Source organism: Narcine bancroftii, chromosome 3 (assembly GCF_036971445.1).
Source record: "Narcine bancroftii isolate sNarBan1 chromosome 3, sNarBan1.hap1, whole genome shotgun sequence".
Classification (NCBI taxonomy): Eukaryota; Metazoa; Chordata; class Chondrichthyes; order Torpediniformes; family Narcinidae; genus Narcine; species Narcine bancroftii.
The window spans coordinates 362,904,656-362,927,683 of NC_091471.1; the positions used below are offsets into that span (position 1 = coordinate 362,904,656).

Genomic DNA, 23,028 nt, shown 5'->3' on the forward strand with positions numbered 1-23,028 from the left:
AACCTGTCAACATTCTCTAAAGTCCTTGCATTCTCCTCAAAGCCCAAACTGCTAAACAACCTTTGTAAAATCAGCAAACTTGAATATATTACCCCCGATCATCTCATTCAGTTAATTGATGGAAATTGAACAGGTGGGGCTCCTGAACCAACCTCTGCTGCACCTCACTGGTCAATTACTACCAATCTAATGTGATACATTTATTCCTATTCTCTATCTTTTCTCCAATAACTAATCTTTAATCCACGCTTATATATCTGAGAAGCACATTATCGAAGGCCCAAATATGCCACATCGGCTGGTACACTTCTCCCTATACTACAAAAGACATGGTTGTGGACTTCAGGGGGAGCAAAGTTGAATAGTTTCTGTTACTTAGAAGTCTGATGGTGGAGGAGTAGGAACTGTTCCTGAATCTGGTCCTGATGGTAGCAGTGAGAGCAGGGCCTATACTGGGTGGGAGTGAATTGTTGATTATTGCTCCAATATCTGCATTTTCCTGTACATGTTCTCAAAGGTGGAGAGGGTTTTGCCTGTGATTTACCGGATTGCTTCCACTACCTTTTGCAGGATATTGGAACTCCCCATACCAGGCCATGCTGCAGCCGCTCAGCACACTTTCCACTACTACAGGCATTGTAGAATTTTTCCGATGTCACACCGAATCTCTTCCCTGTGGGGAAGTTTATATTTGTACATATTTATTTTGAGCATTTATATAATCACTGTGTACTGTACCTAGTCAGGAGAGATTGTAGATGTACAGTGAGAAGATAATAAATGAACTTGAAATTAAAATTTGAAAAACTATGACAAAGAGTTAAATGTGATTTTTCCCTTTTATAAATCCACATTGTCTCTGTGCAATCCTAAAAAAAAACCAGATTTTACTCCTTCCTTCACTCTAAATTACATTGATGCTAAATCATCCCTGTCTCTCCTTCTATTTTTAAATTGCAGGGATTTGTTTGCTACCTTCCAATCTATGGGAACCATTCTGGGATCTATGGAATTTCAGATGACAAACATAGTCAATTCCTTCAAACCCCATGGAAATAGCTCCTCAGAGTTCATCACTAATAATTTCTCCAATGCTAATATTTTATTAACACTAATTCCTTTAAGTTCCTTGTGTACTCTTGACCTGTAATTCTTCATTATTGTTGGCTTTTTTGTATCTCCTGTGAAGATAGGCACAAAACATTGGTCTAATTTATTTGTCATTTCCTCATTTCCCAAAACAATTTCTCCTGTCTCTGTCTGCAAGGATGAGGCACTTCAATTTTAGCTGGTCCTTACCTTTTAACATATCTATGAAAGCTTTCACATTCAGTTGTTATATTCCCTGCAAGACACTTGTATTCTATTTTTCCTTATTAAGGTCAAGTCAAGTTTATTGTCATCTGATTGTACAAGTACAACCTGATGAAACAGCGTTCTCCGGTCCTCCGTGCAAAACATGCGGACACACAATACATATGCAAGATAAGTATTCATTAATGCAAATAAATAAATAGATATTATTTCATGCATTTGAGAGTCTCAGATTGTTAGTGTGAGCAGTTCCTTTGGTCATTTAGCATTCTCCCTGCCTATGAAAAAAGAAGCTGTTTCTCAGCCTGGTGGTGCTGGGTCTGATATCCCAACGGGAGCAGCTAAAAAATGCTGAGTGCAGGATAGAAGGGGTCCTCAATGATTTTGCATGCCCTCTTTAGACCAAGATCCTGGTAGATCACATCACTGGTGGAGAAGGAGACTCCATTGATCCTCTCGGCCACTCTTATTGTCCTATGGATTGACCTCTGATCCATTTCTCCACGGCATCTGTACCACAATGTGATGCTCTCGATGGATCTCCTGTAGAAGGTTGATATAATGGTGGTTGGTAGCCTTGCCCGCTTCAGTCTTCTCAGGAAGGGTAGTTGCTGTTGTGTCTTTCTTAGTCTTACTTGGTTGAAACTGCAAATGTCTCGGTGCTCAAACCTCCTGTTTATTTGTCATATCATATCTTTCCTTTTGATCTAATGCCATCTCATAGTGGACCAGTTGAGTTTTTTCATCTTAAGAACGTATATATTTTTGTGAATTACATATCAATTCTCTAAACGTTAGCCATCGGTTGATCATATTCATTTGTTTCAATATAATTTCCATCTGTAATTGACAATTCACACAAAATAAACAGAAAATGCTGGAAAAACCCAGCTGGCCAAACATCATCGATGGAAATAGAAAGTTTTTTGACTGCATGCCAGACGAGAGTTTGTAGACCCAAAATATTAATTGTTTTCCTTTCCACAGATGTTGTGTCACCTGAGTTTTCCAGCAATTTTTCATTTTCTTACAAATTTCCCATTTTTAAAATTTTCATTGACTTGTACCTCACATATTCAGAGTTTATTTATTCACATTTAAGAACATGCCTTCAGATTCATATAACACTAGGCAATGAATATTTTGCTTCCTGAATGCTTTTGGATGTGTTTTGTGGATTTTGGGCAGCTGATCACAAAAGTCATCTTCAAATTTTCCTATCACATTCTGTTGATCAGATATAACCTATTTTTGGGATTTCCTGTCATATTTTAAGTACAAAAATATGAAGTGCAACATGTCATTGAAAATTTATTTTCTGCATTTGCACTTGGACATCTTCCCGCTGATCTTGGTGCCGTCAGTGAGGAACATGGTGAAAGGTTTCACCAGGATATTGCGACCATGGAAAAGCAGATTCAGGGCAACTAGAATCCATCGATGCTGGTCGACTATTGTTGGACACTGACACAAGATGCTGAGTACAAACGAAAATGTGTCAGCATCGTTATGTGAATAACATGCTAAATTCAATAGAACCATAGAACATTACGGCACAGAAACAGGCCTCTTTGGCCCTTCTTGTCTAGGCCGAACCATTTTTTTGCCTAGTTCCACTGACCTGCAGCCAGTCTATAGCCCTCCATACCTCTCCCATCCATGTACCTGTCCAAATTTCTCAAATGTTAAAATTGAGCCTCCATTCACCACTTCAGCTGGAAGCCTGTTCCAGCCTCTCCCTGTGTGAAGAAGTTCCCCTCACGTTCCTCTAAACTTTACCCTTTTCACTCTTAATCCATGTCCTCTTGTTTGTATCTCCCCTACCCTCAGTGGTAAAGGGCTATCTACATTTATTCTCTTAATCCCCCTCATACTTTTAAATACCTTATCAAATCTCCCCTCATTCTTCTACACTCCAGGGAATAAAGCCCTATCCTGTTTAACCTTTCCTTGTAACTCAGTGCCTCCAGGATTCTGTTATAGAATACCTCATATGTAACAACTTCTCTAAATGAGAGGCCCCATTGGGAATTTTGAACTCTGGCAACTCTGTATAATGCAAAAAAAATACTATTAGTTCCAGTGAGGTGTTCACATATGAATCCAAGTATCAATGATAAACCAAACCTCATATGCTATCAAGGATCATGTGCAAATAAAGTAGACAATGTGGAAATTATAGCTGCATGTGTATAAATTGAGTCTTTAACACCAGGGCTTTGTAATTTCAGAAAAGAGCTGTAGGTCTCTTTTGCAAACAAGTTCATAAGAAGTTCACATCTTAAAGAATGAAGTTCAGCCAAAAGAGGAATGTTAAAAATCAAACCCTAGCAAATTATAATACTTTAACAAGGATGGATGTTGATTTTAAGCTGCTCTGTTTTAAATATATTCTCCCAGAAACTCTGATAAAATGTGTGTGCCGTGTGAAGCCCCAACCTAAAACTGAGCTGAGGACAATTTTCCCAGAGCTCTACCGAATGAAGGTAAATAATTCATGAAGGATTCCTACAAATTTAACAATGTTTACATTCAAGTATTTGAAACTAAAATTATCCAATTTATTTGTGGGTCAATCTCATTATGAATCTATAAAGGAAATATTATTCACAGATTGGAGTAATCATGTCTTCACAGCTCCACAATGCACAAAAAATATTAAGGCCTTATAGTCATGAATGAGCAGCATTGCTTCTGCAACAATAGTATAAGAGCGACTATTGAGCGACTCAACTCACCTGCTATTCGAAGCCCATCCTTAAGGGGGTCCACTAAATATTTACAAAGAATTCTGCAGGTAAGGTGCTTCCACCCTTGTTAGTGCGAGAACATATCAGAGCCAGGAAATTGGTTTAGTTTGGCTTGGTTATCATCCAACTTTTCTGTCATCAGACCAAGTTAGATCATTTTAAAATTAACTAACCTCTTTGTGGAGAGATGAGGGATTTCACCAGCTGCATCTGAAAAAGCCATGAAATAAATGGCATGGTTAGCACCAGCCACCCAGGTTCGAATCTGGAGCTGGCAGTAAGTTGGTACATTCTCTGCGGGTCTGCACAGGGTTCCTCTGGGTGCTCTGGTTTCCTTCCACCCTTCAAAATGTACCAGCGTTGTAGGTTAATTGGGGCATTTTGGTGGCACAGGTTTGTGCGGCTGAAGGGCCTGTGACTGTGCTGTATGCCTAAATTTAAAATAAAACAACACCAGTACCTTTATAACAGTTTCACAGGATAACCCAAAAGGTCATACATACTGCCAGTTAAGCCATTTTGTCATGTGATCAGTATTGAGATGTCAGCACAATTAAATAGTAAGGACCCCTCAGTTTTCACTATTAATGGGTTAAAAAAATTTCATGGTTATCCGTTAATGCCCAGGACCACCAAATATCCGTCTACGATATTGAAACAGCAGACTTTTTTTGTTTTACTTCAACTGTGATTATTTATCTATTTATCCTTTTATAGTTACCTTCTTTTCTTTCATGTTGCATTGTGTTAACCTTAATTTATGTTTATTATTTGTTTTATGTATTTTTGTAGCAGTAGCAAGCAATCAAATTGCATCTACATAGTGTACTTATGTATATGACAATAAATCAACATCAAGGGAAACTGAGGATCCAGGCAAAAACTGCAGAAACGCTCACCAACTCAGGTAGCATCTATGGAAAGGTAAGAAAGGCAGCATTTCAGGTCAAGAATCCCTCATCAGTGCTGGTAAAGTGAGAAGATTTTGCAAAGAAAGGGAGGAATGCTGTGATAGGGTGAAGATCAAGCCTCTCAAGGTAACTGTTTTTTGGTCCCATCGAGTTAATAAACGAAAGAGAGCAATTGGAAAGGAAGAAAAATAAAAGAATGTCCCACAGGAAAGAAGAATCTCAGGGTTGCATGTCGTGTACACGTACGTACTCGGATCAATAAATCTGATATCTGAACTGTGAAATGCAGAACATTCATGGTCACAGCAACTCTCAAAAAGAGAATTCAGGAAATAGGAGAAAACAGGAAAGTCGGGCTCTCTGAAATGATTAGATATTGAGTCACAAGGGTGGCGGTTAGTGCCATACCTCTACAGCTCCAGAGATCAGGATGGGGTTTGAATACCACGCTGTCTATAAGGAGTTTGTACATTCTCCCCGTGTCTCCAGTTTCCTACCACCATTCAAAAAGTACCAGGGGTGTAAGTGAATTGGGTGGCACAGACTCATGGGCCAAAATTTGATTTAATTTAATTTAAGTACTACTCCATTCCCAAACGGTCTGGTGTTCCTCCAGCTTGTATTTAGTATCATTAGGAGAATATAGGAGGTAAAATACAGTGAGATTGGGTATAATGAGCCTAACTCTTCTGCTCTTCTTTAAAATAATACCTTGCTATCTTTTAGATCCTTTGGGGATTGTAGACAGGGCCAAAGTTGTTAAGTCATCTCCAAGGCATTAACTCCAATGGTGCATCAGTCTCTTAAGTCCTACACTGGAGTAGCATTGCAAGGTTGTGTCATGGTAATATCTGCATGAGAGCTTAAATGTATATATTACTAGCATTTTAAAAGTATATAGATGGAAATTATTAGGTTCTGATTCCAAACAAATTCAAATGTTTCTAACATTAAAACAAGAATTACTTGTTCAGGCAGAACTTACATACCATATTTTCAACAACATATTGAAATACCCTGGTTTCAATATCTCAGTGTACTGATCGGGCAATGTTTCAAAAATAGAGGTGAGCTCTTTCAAAGGATTAATTTTGTCTGTATTGGTCAGTTATCCAGACCTTGTGTCCTTCCCAATTTCATGTCAGCATTACTCTTTTTCACTCTAACACTTTCAAACTTGTCTCATTGACCAAGCCGATGGTCACCATTTCCAATATTAAGAGTCAACCATTTGATTCCATCACTGTAAAACACTGAGATAGTTATTTCCACAGTGAAGGCTTTCTGTAAATCTATAGTGTTGTAAATAGGATTTTGAAGGGTGATTACCTTTTGGTGGTTCTCAGCAAACATTCATATTTTATCAACAATTCCATTTGAACAGCAGAGAAATAAATCAGATGTTTTTTGTGTGTTTCATGGCCTGAGGCCTACACTGCTTCAAAGCATGTTATATTGTCTTTGAAGTCCACTTGAAAGTGAAGACAAGACTTTGTTTAATGTAGGTTCCCAAAACTTTAGGCTAAATAAGGTTTTCTCCAACTCTTGGCTTGGCTGATGAAAGGGGAATCCTAGAGTTCATGAGCCACAGGGAACCATGAGCCTACCTTGGGTGATCTTCCAGTAGAGAAAGTGAATTTGGGAGAGGATGTTACAGGTGGCATTGGGGAGTGGGGGCGCAGGGAATACATCATTGGGAGTTTATCAGAGAGGCATAGTGGAAGCGTAGAGAAGGATTGCAGAGGCAGAGCTGTGTGGTAGAAAACCAGTCGGGTTCAGGAAGATGGTGGAGGTGGACCAAGCATATAGCATGGGGGTTGGGTGGGAGAGAGGAAGATCAGGTATTGGAAGGGGCTGGAAGCTGGGGACAGAACTTTAGGGTGTAGGGTAGGGAGGTGGAACTTTAGCTATTAACAATAGAATTCTCTTTTTGGAATCAGAAGCTAATAATTTCCATCTATATAGTTTTAAAATGCTAGTAATATATACATTTAAGCATAGAAAATAAGAAGGTGGACGCCTCAGACTCTCCAGTAGTGGATGAAATAGAGTAGAAGTGTGTAACTAATGCTGAACAGATCTTGATCCTCTATTTAAGATGTCATAGGATTAATTGTCCAGTAAAACATTGCATATGTGTACTGACAATAACCACACCAGCAGTCAGCTTTAATAAACTGATATGTACACTAAGAGGTCCTGTCTCTCTGCAAGATGAACCTGGAAGGCTAGACTGTAGCTCTGGACTGCTTTATAGACAAGGTCACCGGGATGCCCCTGGTGACCTAATGGTGTAATTACATATCACCACAATATTTGACATGTATGCATATGCCCAGTAACATCTATGAATTGTGAACATGAAAGTATCAGTAAGATGTGATTTAAAGTCTCATATGCAGTAAATTGATCCATCACTTCTTTCAATCCTCCGGAGTGCTGGGCTGAACCGAGAGACTCAATTTCCAGAGTGATCCACGAACCCACAACCTTTTCACTGAAAGGTGAGATCGTTACCAGTGAGCCAAGGTTAGCACTTCAACTACAAAATGTTTAAATAGAGTAGGAAAATGGTTGTCTGTGTTTGAACAATTTATTTAATGGGAATGTTTTCTGGGAAATAAACACTTTCTATTTTCAGAAGTTAAGACAATTATTTGTTCTGATAACTGATTTTAACTACAGAACCTTTCTGCAAAGAATCATTTGGCATCATTAGGTATATTGTCATCATACAACTGTATGCAAGAGTTTCAGATGAATTTAGATAATTCTTGAAGAAGTTAAGGCATAAAGTGAAAAGATCTGCAAAGCAAGCAGTGTCACTCTTGTACCTTGGAAGTCTTTAGTGAGACACTGTCGGGAAAATCTGCTTGAAATATACCGAAGATGGAATAAAAACAGAGGATCTGATCAATGTGGTAGTTGTCAGGTCTGTAATTATAATCCCAAAATATATGTCTTGTACTTCACTGTATGTGCTCATTGGCACCAGTTATAGTTGGTGCCCACACACGTACCCCAACATTTCCATGTCAAAAAGACACTCTATCTAAGACAAGATGACTATATTACACATTGTCTTTGATGGATCAAAAATTATAGAAATCTTCAAAAGGGATTTCAATAGTCATTCAGGGCTTGTCCATATGCTTAAAATGCAGGCTTAAACAAATGCAAAGTTGAACTGCTAAGTCGCCCAATGCAGCCCAATTGTATGCTCAGTGGCTCACTTTCTCATTGAAAAACATAATGTTGAATGTTTGTTTTTGCTCTTTAGAATGATTGCAGCTCAACAGGAGACCACTTGGAACTAATGCCACTTGTCAAATAATGCCATAGATTTCATTCATCCATTCAACACACAAATGCTATAAATTAATTCATCTGTGAAATTCCTTTTGAAATTTAATCTAATTCCACCAAATGATCAGATATTCCACAACTACTCTGTGTATGAAATATGTCTCTTGTAAAGGTCTTACTTAATACCAATTCCTTCAAACTTTATATAATAGCATTCATAGGACCAACTTCTTTCCTCCATACATATACTGGATACCTTAACTCTTAGGAAATTTTAAACAATTAAAATTAGCTTTAATGTGGTGACCACAGAGTGGATTCTGTGATAGACTGAGACCAAATGAAACACTCCCAACAGAAAGAAGGGAGGAATTTAATAGGTGGGTGGTCTAACTGCTCCCCGTGGCTGATCTTGACTCCTTTATTACCAGCCCTGCTGGAGACAGTCTGCAATCAAATGAGTTTGTGGAATAGAAGCCCTCTATAATCTTGATGCCATGGTTAAGAGGAGATGGGAACTGTTTCCACTTGTTTGTACTAGTTTTCAAGTCATGTTCCTGAAGACAGATCATGGAACTCAAGACACAAAAGGACCTGTGCTGCAAACCATGCAATCTGATTATAATATTTTGACTAGCTTGTATCTGCCCTGCCTTCAAATTGCAAAATTCTACTAATTGTACTGTTTAGGGCAGGCTCTTCATGAAACTTTTTTTTCATCTATGCAGATGCAAGAAGACATGACTTAAAATAATTTAATTTCCTCTGTTAAATATTAAATAATTCTGGGGAAAATATTTTGAGTGATTTTATAAAATATTTGGGTCATATACAGATGGACAAATGGAATATATTTTTAAATAAAAACACAAAGCTAAAGCAAGCAGGTGAAACAGTGTACTTTATATAGCAAAGTTAAAGATACATAACCAATGTTTCAGTAATTCCTTGATAAAGGGCTCAAGCCCGAAATGTTGGTTATGTATCTTTGCTTTATAAAATATTCTGTTTGAACTGCTTTTACTTCAGCTTTTACTTCAGCTATGGTGTCTGCAGATTTCTGTGTTTTACATCTAGTTCTTAATTGTGTCTGAATCAGAGTTCCTACCTTAATGCAAGTCATTCTTGCATCCCATTCTCTCTAAAGGTGTGCAGAACTTATATGTTATTGTTCTGTATCTGTCTTCACTTTGAATACTTTGGCATAGAAATTGGATTTCACATATTCTTTTGCAGCACTAAAATATCCTGGTCTTTCTGGAGCTAGATGAGACCTCAGAAAATTGTGAAACTGGTCAAAGGCAAGAATGCAAAACCACAAGGTTGTTTTGCACTTGTGGATTAAAATGCCACTTACATGCGTCAACCAATTTAGAAAAGCTCTCAGATCATTCTTGCACCATAAAGACAAGCCCTTAAAGGCACATTCCCCAAGGAGGCTAAATAGTAGCAACACACTTTAGAGTTGCTGCAGAGGAGAATGACTTGCCGCCCAGATTAACAGAGAGGACCAAACAGACAATCATGCCTGATAAGTCAAGACAACTTGCAGATATTACTTTGTGTTGTCATGGAGTGAGAATGTCACACCATGGAATATAGATCAAGATTCGTCGCACATTGATTTACCTGCTCTGCAACTTTCCTCATCACCTGTCATGCCCACATGCACCTATGGTAACTCAATATCCTTCATCTTTCTCACTTAGACTCAAAGAGAGGAATAAAAGGAAGGTGACTTGACAGGAATGCAGTCTTCATCATGGCTGGAGGAGACCATCCTCCAGCTCCAGTACAGAAGTGTCCTGGCCACACCTTTCCAAAGGATTCTGCTGATGGATCACTGGCAGTGGTGTTACAACTAAAGGTCACTAAATGAGTGGCTGAACATCTCAGCAATGTAAAAGGTTCTCTATGATAGTTTAAGCATCAAGCGGACTTCAGGAGGTACCTGTGCAGCCTGCAGTCCATTCTGAAGCTGTGCTATAGGTCTCCAGATGTCAGCAGAATGTCTCCTGAATTTAGAAAGCTTAGCAAGAATGTAAAATGCTGTGCTCTTGAGATTTTTTCCCATAACTGTCCATTCTGGAGCTTTGAGTTCTAACATGTGAACAGAAAATGAAACCTTTCTCAAGCATGAAGCCAAAGTGCAATCATTAGCCAATAAGTGGTGAAGGAATTTTAAATTACTCTGTGCATTGAAGAAGATTTGGGCAAAGTGCTTCACGAAACAGGTTGGCCCATTTCCCGTCAAGAGGGAGAAATTAAACTGACGCCAGAACTGGTGTGAAGTTGGCAATGCATCCATTGTGGCTAAATGAACCCTTTAGAAGGGAGCAGTTTGCCAAACTATGACATAAAAAAACCATAAACAGTCTAGGCTGGCAGTAAATGAAAGGATCAGGTGGGGAAAGTAGATGGCAAGAGCCACAATATTTTTGACACTGCATATGTTCCAGGTTAATTTTGTTGAGGTTTGATAGGATTATGTCTGTAGAGTAAATGCATATCCAGAAGCACAAGGACTAATTTAATTTTTAAATGTAATTTATAGCAATATTTGCACTGTCAAGCTGCCACAAAACAATAAATTTTGTGATGTTCATGACAATAAAGTCTGATTCTGATTCTGAGATTTTCTTGCCAATCTGCATTAATTGGGATATTGAGGCCCACGTCTTGGAGTTTGCTGATTAGTTTTGAGGCAATGATAGAGTTGAATGCCCAACTGCAGTCAATAAAGAGTATCTTGCTGCATGTGCCTTTGCTATCCAGGTATTCCAGGGATTTGTGTAGAACCAGTGAGATGGCATTTGCGTTAAGCAAATTGGTATTGATCCAAGTTGCCTCTCAGGCAGGAGCTGATATGCCTCAACACCACCCTGTCAGAATACTTCCTCACTGTTGATGTGGAAACATACACGGAACTGAGAAAAATGGAAGGTTATGCAGTTGGGAAATTCCAGGCGGTTGTTCGAGTTCTTAGGTTGGCTAACACTGTGTAGATTTCTATGTCCTATGAATTTAGAGTCATTAGGAACATTAGAACACTACAGCACAGAAAACAGGTCATTTGGCCCTTCTCGCTGTTAAGGTTAACAAATCCGCAGCGTTAGATCAGTCACAGCTGCTGGATTTCAAGAAGGAGGTAGTTATTATCTTAGATGGGAAATTAAGCAAGAGTATGGAATTAAAAGGTCCATGTTGGCTTTTATCACTTGTTTTTTTTTTGTGTCTCTCTGGAAGTTGGAGACTTTCCCTTATCCCTGGTGCAATGCTAGCTCTAGTGTCATTCAGATCTTCAACTATCCCTCAGGTATACTGAGTTCTAAGGGATCCTAGCTTCACTTGATTTTCACTTTCATTCAATCTGTTTGAGATGTTTTTGAGGTGCAGTGATACAAGTCTGACTGCAGTTCTCTTGTGAAAGTTGCAAGGTCCCAGCCAGTTCACAATCTTTTCCTGTTTGTGTCTCAGTCAACAAAAAGTCCTCTGGTGAACCCTGTTCAGGATGATGTAACTGCTCAGTAACCCTGCAGGGTTGTATGTGGGATATCAGTGCATTCTGCGAATTTACATTCTGCTAATTAAAAAAAAGATATGGCTCTGAGGACTTAACACACATTTGTGTTTTTTTTTTCAAGTTTAAAGGCTCCACATCTGCTTTGTGATATTGGTAAGATTCGAGTGCAATAATGGCAGTGTGATTCTCTGAAGGCAGGATCATCTTTCATGTGACCTAAATATGTCTCTCAGAGGGGTGGTTTTCCAGTGAAAGAGTGTCCTGTTGCCTGAAGCATGTGCTGCAAAGGCTGATAATGATTTAGTGCTATTTCATTTGGCTGACTCACCACATTTCTATGTTAATTTAGAGTTGGAACTTTATTTGGGAGACAGTACCTCATACTCTTAAATTATCTAACAGATCACCAATTTGGAAATAGGGAAGGATAGGTATTGCATCTTATATTTTAAAGCTTACATTTCTGGACCTTCTCCAGCTCTGTCACTGGAGAGCGCATCCCAGCGAGGCAATAGGAACAGAGCTCTGGAATAAGAATGATGCAAAATTATGATGGGGTTATACTATAGGCCTCCAATAGGACACCACTAGCCCTGAGTGTAAAGCCCTCCAAAAAGGTCATGGACACAGCCCAGGATGTCACAGGCAAAATTCTCCCCACTATTGAGTACATCTGCCATTGGAGAGCAGTAGCAATCATCAAGGATCCACACCACCCAGCACACGCTCTGTTCTCACTGCTGCCATTAGGAAAGAGGTGTAGATGCCACAAGACTCGTACCACCAGGTTCAGGAACGACTGCTACTCCTCCACCATCAGACTCCTCAACCACAAACTCAAACAAGGACTTATTTAAGGACTCTTACTTGTGCACTTTATTGAATGCTTTTCTTCTCTCTGTATTGCACAGTCAGTTTATTTACATTCATTATCTGTTTACATTTGTTATCTGTTTATAGTTCTTTATTTGTTTATATGTATATGCTGCGTAGAGTTTTTTTTGCACTACTGATTAGTGGTAATTCTGTCTTGTCCACAGGGAAAAGAATCTCAGGGTTGTATGTAATGTCATGTATGTACTCTGACAATAAATCTGAAATCTATATAGTCAGTTGGAGGGTATTTGTAGTGGACAATTTTAATTTGTCCACTATTGACTGGGATTCCCTTAATATCAGAGGCTTTAGATGTGGCAGTATTTGTTTGTTTCATCCAGGACGGTTTCTTCATGGTGTGTAGATAATCCATCTAGGGAAGGGGCCATACTAGAAATGAGCCTGGTCTGGTGATCAAAGTATTAAATTTAAATTTAGACATACATCTTTCAGCCCGTGAGCCCATAGCGCCCAATTACACCTAATTGTCCTACAACCCCTGGTACATTTTGAAGTATGTTTTTAATGGGAGAACAGTTTGAGAATAGCAATGATAATTCTGTAAGTTTTCAGATAGTTATGTATAAGATTAAGAATAGAGAAAAGTTTATTATAGCAGTATTAAACAGGAGCTTGTTCATATCTGATATGTGGGAGTCATTTAAAGACTAACTGGTCGAATAAAGAACCAACATGTTTCAATGAGGAAGAATGGAAGGATGACCAAGTTTGGGAATGTTGGATGATGGGAGATGTTGCATACTTAGTCAGAAAGAGAAAGAAAGCATGTGTAAGGTTTAGGAAGCTGATGGGTTTTGATGGGTACAAATAAAGCAGAAGAGAATTTAATTGGGGGTGGGGAAAGTTAAAAGGAATCTTTGGTGGAGTAGGTTTAGAGAGAGAGCTCCAAGATATTTTATTCATCCATTAAAAACGAAAGAGTAACTGGGAGAGGATGGATCGATAAGGAAGTTTAAACCTGGAGCCAGAGGAAGTGAGTGAGGTACTAAACAAGCACTTTGCATTGTCTTCTTCTTCTTCTCTTCTTTGGCTTGGCTTCGCGGATGAAGATTTATGGAGGGGTAATGTCCACGTCAGCTGCAGGCTCGTTTGTGGCTGACAAGTCCGATGCGGGACAGGCAGACACGGTTGCAGCGGTTGCAAGGGAAAATTGGTGGGTTGGGGTTGGGCATGGAAGATGGATTTGTGAAGTCAAATGTAAGAGGAATGTATACAGTAAATGACAGTATTGATATACAGAGGGAACTTGGGAATCCAAGCGCATGGGACCCTGAAAGTTGTGAGGTGTCCGGCATGCTTACCTTCTTTGGTTAGAGTTTGTTGTATTTTTATAAAACTTTGCAGATATATAAGAACATTGGAAGTATTGTGTGCCAGTCTGGTTGCCACGTTACAGGAAGAATGTGGAGGCTTTGGAGAGAGTGCAGAAGAGGTTCACCAGGATGTTGCCTGAATTAGAGCATTAGATGTAAGGAGAGGTTCGACAAACTTTGATTCTCTGGTATTTCAAATACTGAGGATCAACTTGATAGAAGTTATAAAATAATGAGAGGCCCAGGTGGGGTAGTTACCGAGAATGTTGTTTTTCCAATGTGAAAATGTCAAATACTAAAATGTATAGGGAAAATTTCTAAAGGGATTTAAAAGGGCAAGTTGTTTTAATGTGATAACAAGGAGAAGTGCTGAAAGCAGGTTTGATAATGCTGTTTAAGAGGCAGTTGGACAGGCCCGCCAATGTCCAGGGATTTGAGGATATTGACCATGTGCAGTCAGATAAGCAGATTAAATTGGTATCATGGTCAGATAAAACATTGTGAGCTGAAGCACCTGTTCCTCCTCTGATGTTCTTATCAATCCTCTTGGTGACCACAATGAATGACATATTGGTTAAATGTAGCCAAGAGATACAATCGCTATATTTTTGCATGGCAGGATCCTATAGACAACAATGAGTTAATGACAAGATTATCTGCGTTTCTCCATAATGCTGTTTGAGGGATAAATACTGACACAAACACCAGGCAAGACTCTGAAGATGATTTCTGCCCAAGTCAATCATTTAATCACAACCAACGCTTTGATCAGACATCTTAATTTGTTATTTGGGACAAGCCCAGATGAATGCAGTACATTCCAGCAGTTGGATGCCACCATTACTTCCCTGGAAGGTCAATATCAGAACAGCTCTGAATGTCTTTCAAGACTTCTCATTTACTATGCATTCATAAACAATCTTATTTAAAAGGCAACATTTTCTACCGAGTTTTGCTATCCAGCTGCAATGTGAATATTATCCAAAGAGAATATTGCTTAAAATAATCAATGCAGTGCAATTACCTGGCCTCAAATATTGTCCAGCACATGGTTGTATCTCTAGTAGATTCTCAGTGAAGCATAAGAATCCAGTGCTTTTGTGCAGCCAGATTTGAATTGACTCCAAAAGTTTATGGTAACCTTGCAACGAGCTGTACCACAGCACCATTCAAACAGAAGGAATTGCTTTACACTTCTCAGGATAATCCTTAAGCCCTCAGACATCTGGTTATTGATCCTGTTGCTGTTTGGTGGGATCTTACACAGTGCAAGTTGCTTTCTACATTCCAACACTGAGTGTTGGAATAATTAATTGAGTCTTGATGTGGTAGAAATGCTGTGTAGATGTGGTTCTTTCTGTATTGTGGCAATAGGCTTGATGTATGCTTTTAAATGGTTTTCCAACTTCCCATATTCCAGGAAGATACGTTGGGTGGTGTGCTGAGACAGGAAAGCTCTTCTCTAAATGAATGAATGTAACTATATTTTTAATACAGGGTAGAGAATCTGGAGATGAGATCATCATGAGTTGTGGGTGCCTGCCAGACTAATTCAAATGAAATGTCCTCCCATTAACATTACAAATTCCAGGAGTTAGGAACTGCCCATATAAGTCATTAATATAGGGGTCAATCAATAGTGGACCCACTGGTCATAGGCCTCCAATCTGAATATCGTGCCTCCACTATCACTTTCTAAGTCCCCAATCAAGCCAATTCTGTGTCAAATTGGCCAAATCCCCTGTATCCCATGCAATCTGACCATCCAAATGAGCCTACTGTACTGAACCTTGCTAAAGTCCATGTGAACAATGTCTACTGTTCTGCCCTCATCAACCTTCTTAGTTACTTCATCAATGATTCCAGTCAATTTCATGTGATATCACTTCCCATGCACAACTAATGTTTTGCTTGGAGTGGAGTAAGCTGAGAGGGTTTTAATGGAGATAAATAAATGTAAGGACATGAATGGGATGTATCATGAGAAACTGGCCCTAACAGATCTGTCCATAACCAAAGAAATTGGATTTAGATAAAAGATACAGAATTTTGAGATTTGAGGCTGAATAATCACCATCTGGTTTTGATTAAAATTCATAATACACTACTTGAAGGGAAGATAGAGATAGGTTCTCTGACAACATTTAAGAACTCAAAATTAAAATAAAGTTTAAAAAAAAACATTTAAGAATTATTTAGATGAGCACTTGGAATGCAACGGCATTGAAGGCTGGGGGTCAATTGCTGTAAAATGGGATTCAAATTAATGGGTGCTCGATGGGTGATAAAGACATGATGGGACAGAGAGTGTTGTGCTGGATGATGGCAGCTCTGTGACTCCATGACTTAGTACTGTTGGAAGTTTAATATTCAAATCTCAAACCTTGCTCACACTGGTGGTTATTTCAAACATGCTTTCAATTAGACCCGGCCGCCAACATTTTTGACCATCTAATCAAAAAACTTGGTTCTCTTTGACTAGACACCAAATCATTGCAATAGCCTATCAGCAGGGAAACAGGTGGCCATCTTAAATACGCTCTTTGCGTATCACAGTTCTTCTGTCTGTTTCACGGGAATTGAATTTAGCTCCAATTCATAGGTCATTACTTAATTGAAACTGAGATATCTCACCAGATTTACTTTAATCTTAATCTGATTTGTGGAATTTTAGGTTGACTGTGAACTCAAATGACATTTTAAGATTATTAGTAAATTATATAGGTGCACCTAAGTGCCTCAAATACAGTGGCCACACTTCAACGAATGTGTCATATCTCTTCCGTAAATTGTAGGTGATTTTCTCCAGGGGAATGCAATACTGTATTTCCATATTCCATTGTGTGATATTTAGCTGGGAGTCTGACTTCCACGTAACCACTGTACACTTCCTGGCTACTAACAAGGTGATCTTCACAGACTGAATTTGGTGTTTGGACAGTCTAAACTGTACTTCCCACATGTTCCCTAGAAAGTACAACTTTGGATCCTGTGTAAAATCCACCTTGGTCATTTTTTTTCCAGAGTGTCCCCCAGGTTTTCCCAGAAGGATCTCACCCTTGTATCCAGCCAGGTGGAGTGGACAAAGGTTCTAACCTCCACACCACACCTCAAGCACATTTCTGAAATTTCTGACTGATTTGTGTAATTTTATCAATGTGAGGTATAACTGATGCAAAAAATTATATTGCACCAGCATGTGCCTGGCATTAACAATTCCCATCAGGCTATTCAAACACAAATCTTCCCACCATCATTCATCAATTGCTATGTCCAAATCTTCCCTTGACCGGTTTCAGGCCTTCACTTTGGATTATGGAATACATCCTGGAGATAAATTTACATACATTCCCCTTTTGAATTAGAACCTCCATGTCACTACAGTCAGACAGTCATTGTTGGTCATACCTCCCCACATCCCCCCCCCCCCCCGAATAAGAGAAAATAAACAATCCATCAGTATGAAATGAGGAATGAGGGTATAAAGAGGGAGAAATAAGGACTCTGTAAATCATATTACGCAGAAAGAGAATGTAATATTTTGTTTATTGGATTTGCACGAGTCTTTGGAAAATCAAAACTAAAATATAAAAAAAAGATTATTAGGAAATTAATTTCACCCCTTGGTTTCACTTGTAAAAGTAGCTGTTAAAGCACTTCTACTGAGACTGCAGTCTTAAAAATTCAAACAATCTTTTCATTACATGCTGCATGGTGAAGACAGATAGAAATTTTAATTAATAGACACTATTTTTGGAGATGCACAACGTAACACTATTCTGAAGCATAAAATGCAGCTCATATCACTTGCTCACTTCTGCATTGTGACAAAACATTTTGTAAAAGTTGGTAGAATTATACTTTATATACAAAGATGACATTTGGAAAAATGTTTAATATGTATAATTTCTCTTAATTTGCATGTACTTAATTCCTGTCAGCATTTATAACTGTCATTAGTTGAATAACAAAACTTGGAATGAATTTCAAAGACAGGGTCAACCAAGGGCAATGATGCCCAAATTTACATGTAGGCTTCATCTAAGATGCAAGCTATGCATACTCTTTGGCTTGGCTTCGCGGACGAAGATTTATGGAGGGGGTAAATGTCCACGTCAGCTGCAGGCTCGTTTGTGGCTGACAAGTCCGATGCGGGACAGGCAGACACGGTTGCAGCGGTAAATTGGTGGGTTGGGGTTGGGTGTTGGGTTTTTCCTCCTTTGTCTTTTGTCAGTGAGGTGGGCTCTGCGGTCTTCTTCAAAGGAGGTTGCTGCCCGCCGAACTGTGAGGCGCCAAGATGTACGGTTTGAGGCGATATCAGCCCACTGGCGGTGGTCAATGTGGCAGGCACCAAGAGATTTCTTTAGGCAGTCCTTGTACATACTAATAAAAATATAAAAGATCAGTCATGAAGTTTCTCCTTCTATTGTTGGTAGGTAAATAACTTTTCCTAATTTCTGTTACCAAAGTGCTTTGATTAGTTTGATGTCACTTAGTATCTTTGTTGCAAAAATGAGCCCAAATACTTGAACAATTGTAATAATGACACCAACAGCACCAATTAAAGCTGCATTACTAGTAAGCCAGCTAGTGAGACGTGGCATGCACCCAAGGAGAAAGATGTAATTCTGGGCTGTCACTTCTTCCATGTGTAAAGTGCCGAAGCCACATTGAGAGTTCATGACTGTGCCGTTTTCTTGTGGATTGATGCAACATGAAGACGGAACGCCACACGCATGGATGCCGGGGGAGCTGCAGTTAAAATAGCTGCAAAGGAAAACACACATCTCATTGGCTTAGAAATACTTTACAATATCCATTTTTTAAAACTTCAATTAGTTTCCAACTACAACAAAATATAATTTGTTCCCATCTGTCTCTTTCAATTGAGCAATAAGTAGAGGCGTCATTCAAATAGTTCCACACCTGCTATCAATGCTGATGTGCAGTGGGTTATCAAGAAGAAAACATCTTGTAGCTTGAGAGTACCAACATCAAGGGAACTGTCTGCTCTCACGGAACACACCACTGATTTGCAGATATGAAAAATGACAGAAGCAATTACAAGGTGGATGCGAGCAACTGCCAGTAAATGAGAACCAAAGATGTGACAATGAGTGAGGGGCGTGTACCTTTCTTGCTGAGTTACTAGATCAACTGCTATGCCTTTCAAACTCCTTTTAAGATGAGGCACTCCTACTGTCCTGGAGCCACCATGTTGCTATTAAGAAGGCTCGCCAGCAGCTACACATTGTGAGGTGTCTGAGGACACCAAAGACTCTCGTAAACCTCTACAGGTGTACCATGGAGAGCATTCTGGCTGGTTGCAACACTGCCTGATATGGAGGCGCCAACTCTCAGGACAAGAATAAACTCCAGAGGGTTGTTAACTAGTCCTGCGACATCACAGGCACCAGTCTTCACTCCATCGAGGACATCGACATGAGTGATGTCTTAAAAAAGCAGCCTCTAACCTCAAAGACCCCCATCCCCGGGCCATGCCCTCTTCACTCTGCTACCATCAGGGAAAAGGGTACGAGCCTAAAGATGAGTCCACAAGGACAGCTTTTTAGATTAGATTTGATTCAACTTTATTGTTATTGTACCAGTAGAATACAGAGCCAGTGAAATACAATTATTAGCATCACACCAGAAGTTTTAAAAAATAGTTCTATATACAAGTAGACTGCTGCCATCAGATTTCTGAATCGTCGATGAACCAAAGGCACCACCTTACTTTTCGTGGACTTATATATATATATATATATATATATATAGAGAGAGAGAGAGAGAGAGAGAGATTAATATGGCTAAAAATATATGTTTGCACGTTGATGCCCCTGCTCCAAAACACCGAATTTCATGACTTGTTCATGACCATAAATCCTGATTCAATGACTTGAATTGGAAGTTTTAATCAACTGGTTTCATTTTAAATAGCTGGTTACGTTCCCAATAACAATGAGCACAAAGGTCTAATTTTGTTCGTTGCATCCTGACAGCTCTTAATGTGCAGACTTGTATTTATATATCATTATGTATGGAAGCAACAGTGGAACAAAAGAACCGTAAGCCAACAGGTCCCGAACCATCTGCCAATCCCACTTACTCAAAGACCAACTTTCTTCCCCTGTCCCGGCTCTACTGTTCGGATTGTTGCTCTGGATCCAGCTGGGGGATTCGACATTCAAAATATACTTTAAATACAATTAATGGTGTAGGAATAAAAGGAGAAGGTGGCGGTACTCGGTGCCACAACCCCAATGTATAACTTGTGATATCTACAAGGGGTCTTCTTCCAGAGGTCTATTCTTTGGGAGTTGCTGGTGTGTGTACGGTGGGGTGCCCCTTATGAAGCTTATTCACGGCAGAAAAGTAAACTGGCGATGGACTGTTAAGAACACACGAATATGGTAACTAAAAAAGTATTTATTTCATCTTATTATGCTCATTGTAGTCATTTGGTGGCGGCTTGACTTGCAAATGCGTGCACTTGACACGCGGTTGGGTGGAATCATCTCATCAAAGTCAACGATTGATTTCCTTGGAAATTGTAATACAAATGTGAGATCCGAAGCCCAGGCTGGCTGCAGTTTTATACCGTGAATCCGAATATTCCGCAAAGACTTACAGGTTGAGCTCCCAGTCACGATAGGATGCCACTCCACAGCACTTTAACCCTTTTTGGATTTCGTTTATAATAAAACAAAGGTCCAGATCGTCCCGATATCTCTTGACTCCCAAGATCATTCCATTCCTCAGATGTTCTTCTATCCTGTCACTCAGGCCATAAACAGCGATCCCGCCGATTACCTCCACCATCACTAATATCAGATTCCCGGCGGTGAAGAACTTCAGCAAGCATTGGTTCTCTCTCAGCGCCCCGACACATGCAGCGAAGGACATGGTACTGACCACCAGCCCAACGCTCACGAAAGCCAACATTGGGTCAGTACTTAGATTGGTGATGTTCTCCAAGGCGAGAGATTCCTTGTCAATGAGCCCCCAGATCCCGATCCCCAGGATTAGAGAGCCCAGCACGGTGAACACGAAGTTGAACATTATCATCGTGTACTTGATGCAGGCGTTGACTGTATTGGCCGCATGGTTCCGACGGTAGAGGTCGGCCACTTCTTGGCGGCGCTCGGGCTCCAACCCGCCCTCTGTTTCAGCACCGACCTCCTGTGGACAGCGACTAAAAGTCGCCGGCGCCATCCAGCCATCGTCGAGTCTTCCCTCCTGTTAGATTGGAAATAGAGAGAAATGATTGACCACACCTCAAGTGGAACATTTAGATTTAATCTTGTCATCCGAGACGGTCATAAGGCAGGACAGGCCAAGCCGTCATTGTCATTAACTACTCAGAGCACTAAGTTGCCAAATAGGTATTTGTCCAATCTGGTTATCTGGATGTAATCATTTACTCTTCCGCTTTGTCGAACGAAAGATTGCAGCGAACAAAGTGGGATTTAATTTGGCTGAACCATCTAATTAAGAAAGTTATGCATATAATGTGAACATTCTACCGCGCGGATTCCAGTGTTTTACAGTGTAAAAACGTATAAAAAATCATATTTGTAGGCCATGGGGTTTCATGTAAGACAGAAACAAAACAAAATCGCCTGGTCCAAAGATGACAATCTTGATTCTGATAGGGGACGAATGCACATACGCTCCAAACAACATTGCATGGAGCACATGGTTGTGTCCATTGAATCCAGTGAAATGTACAGTATGAATAGGCAAAAATACACCCCTGCCTACACACATACACACAGTTACATGCACCCGGTTTCATGCACACACGAACTGGCCACCACACAAAATAACAGCAAAACACCACAGTTTCGGAAGTGAAGATCAAACTGCGCTGGGTAGGTCACGTCTCCAGAATGGAGGACCATCGCCTTCCCAAGATCGTGTTCTATGGCGAGCTCTCCACTGGCCACCGAGACAGAGGTGCACCAAAGAAGAGGTACAAGGACTGCCTAAAGAAAGCTCTTGGTGCCTGCTACATTGACCATCGCCAGTGGGCTGATATCGCCTCAAACCGTGCATCTTGGCACCTCACAGTTCGGCGGGCAGCAACCTCCTTTGAAGAAGACCGCAGAGCCCACCTCACTGACAAAAGACAAAGGAGGAAAAACCCAACACCCAACCCCAACCAACCAATTTTCCCTTGCAACCGCTGCAACCGTGTCTGCCTGTCCCGCATCGGACTTGTCAGCCACCAACAAGCCTGCAGCTGACGTGGACATTACCTCCATAAATATTCGTCCGCGAAGCCAAGCCAAAGAGAAAGAGAAGATACTTCCTGAGAGACTGGGACATGTTCTCACATTAATACCTACTCAATTTAAATTAAGCAGATTCAAACATGCTCAGTCAAACTTGGGTCGATCAGAGCTTGAGTGTTATTTTGGAGAGTCAGATTTATCTTATCGCCTCGTGTTTTGTCTCACTTTTCCGCATTAATCAAAAGTGAGACAATCAGAACATGAAAAAATCCTGTGGCTAACGAAATGTAATTTTGATCATATTGAAGCATTCTGATTAGGGCACCATGTAAGTGTCACTTTAAGATTAGACTGGTCCGATACAAATATAATTGAGATTTGCACATTTCACATGGATACAAAACATAATATAATCCCATCCTTTAAAACCTACTAATTTACTACACCTAAATTATCTAATTAATTAAATGTAGATTACTTCGTTTCCCATGACAGAGTAGAAATCAACAACAATTCTATAAAGACCATTCAAATTGTTATGTCTCTCCAAATGCTACTACCACATAGAGTCATCGGATCATCCAGTAGGACAGCATAGAAATCAGGCCTCACCACCTAACTTGTACATGCTGACGTTGTCTGCTGAAGGTAATCCTATTTTCCCGCATTTCATCCATATCCCTCTAAATCTTGAAGAGACTAAAAATGGCGAGAGGAACTCCGCAGGGCAGACAATATCCATGGGTAGAAATCGTCAGTCAATATTTCCACCTTTCA

The 23,028-nt window shown here is 39.9% G+C and overlaps 1 protein-coding gene and 1 long non-coding RNA gene across 2 annotated transcripts; one reads left to right on the top strand and one right to left on the bottom strand.

Moving 5' to 3' along the window:
* Positions 1 to 1,386: 1,386 nt before the first annotated feature.
* Positions 1,387 to 10,914, top strand: LOC138759534 (uncharacterized). Its single transcript, XR_011354902.1, has 4 exons — positions 1,387 to 3,800; positions 3,952 to 4,111; positions 4,857 to 7,479; positions 9,991 to 10,914. It is a non-coding gene; the product is annotated as an uncharacterized lncRNA (long non-coding RNA).
* A 7,560-nt stretch (positions 10,915 to 18,474) lies between these two features.
* Positions 18,475 to 21,244, bottom strand: tspan10 (tetraspanin 10). Its single transcript, XM_069923298.1, has 2 exons — positions 20,646 to 21,244; positions 18,475 to 18,781 (listed from the first exon to the last, which is right to left on the bottom strand). The coding sequence occupies exons 1-2, from the start codon at positions 21,227 to 21,229 to the stop codon at positions 18,475 to 18,477; spliced, it is 891 nt and encodes a 296-aa protein (XP_069779399.1). The 5' UTR covers positions 21,230 to 21,244.
* Between the last annotated feature and the right edge of the window lie 1,784 nt (positions 21,245 to 23,028).

What these genes read in the sequence shown, in the direction of transcription:
- tspan10 (XM_069923298.1), bottom strand. Translation starts at nt 21,229, where the DNA reads ATGGCGCCGGCGACTTTTAGTCGCTGTCCACAGGAGGTCGGTGCTGAA. An exon ending in CGTGACTGGGAGCTCAACCT is followed by an intron (nt 18,782 to 20,645) that starts GTAAGTCTTTGC and finishes TTTCCTTTGCAG; the next exon opens with CTATTTTAACTGCAGCTCCC.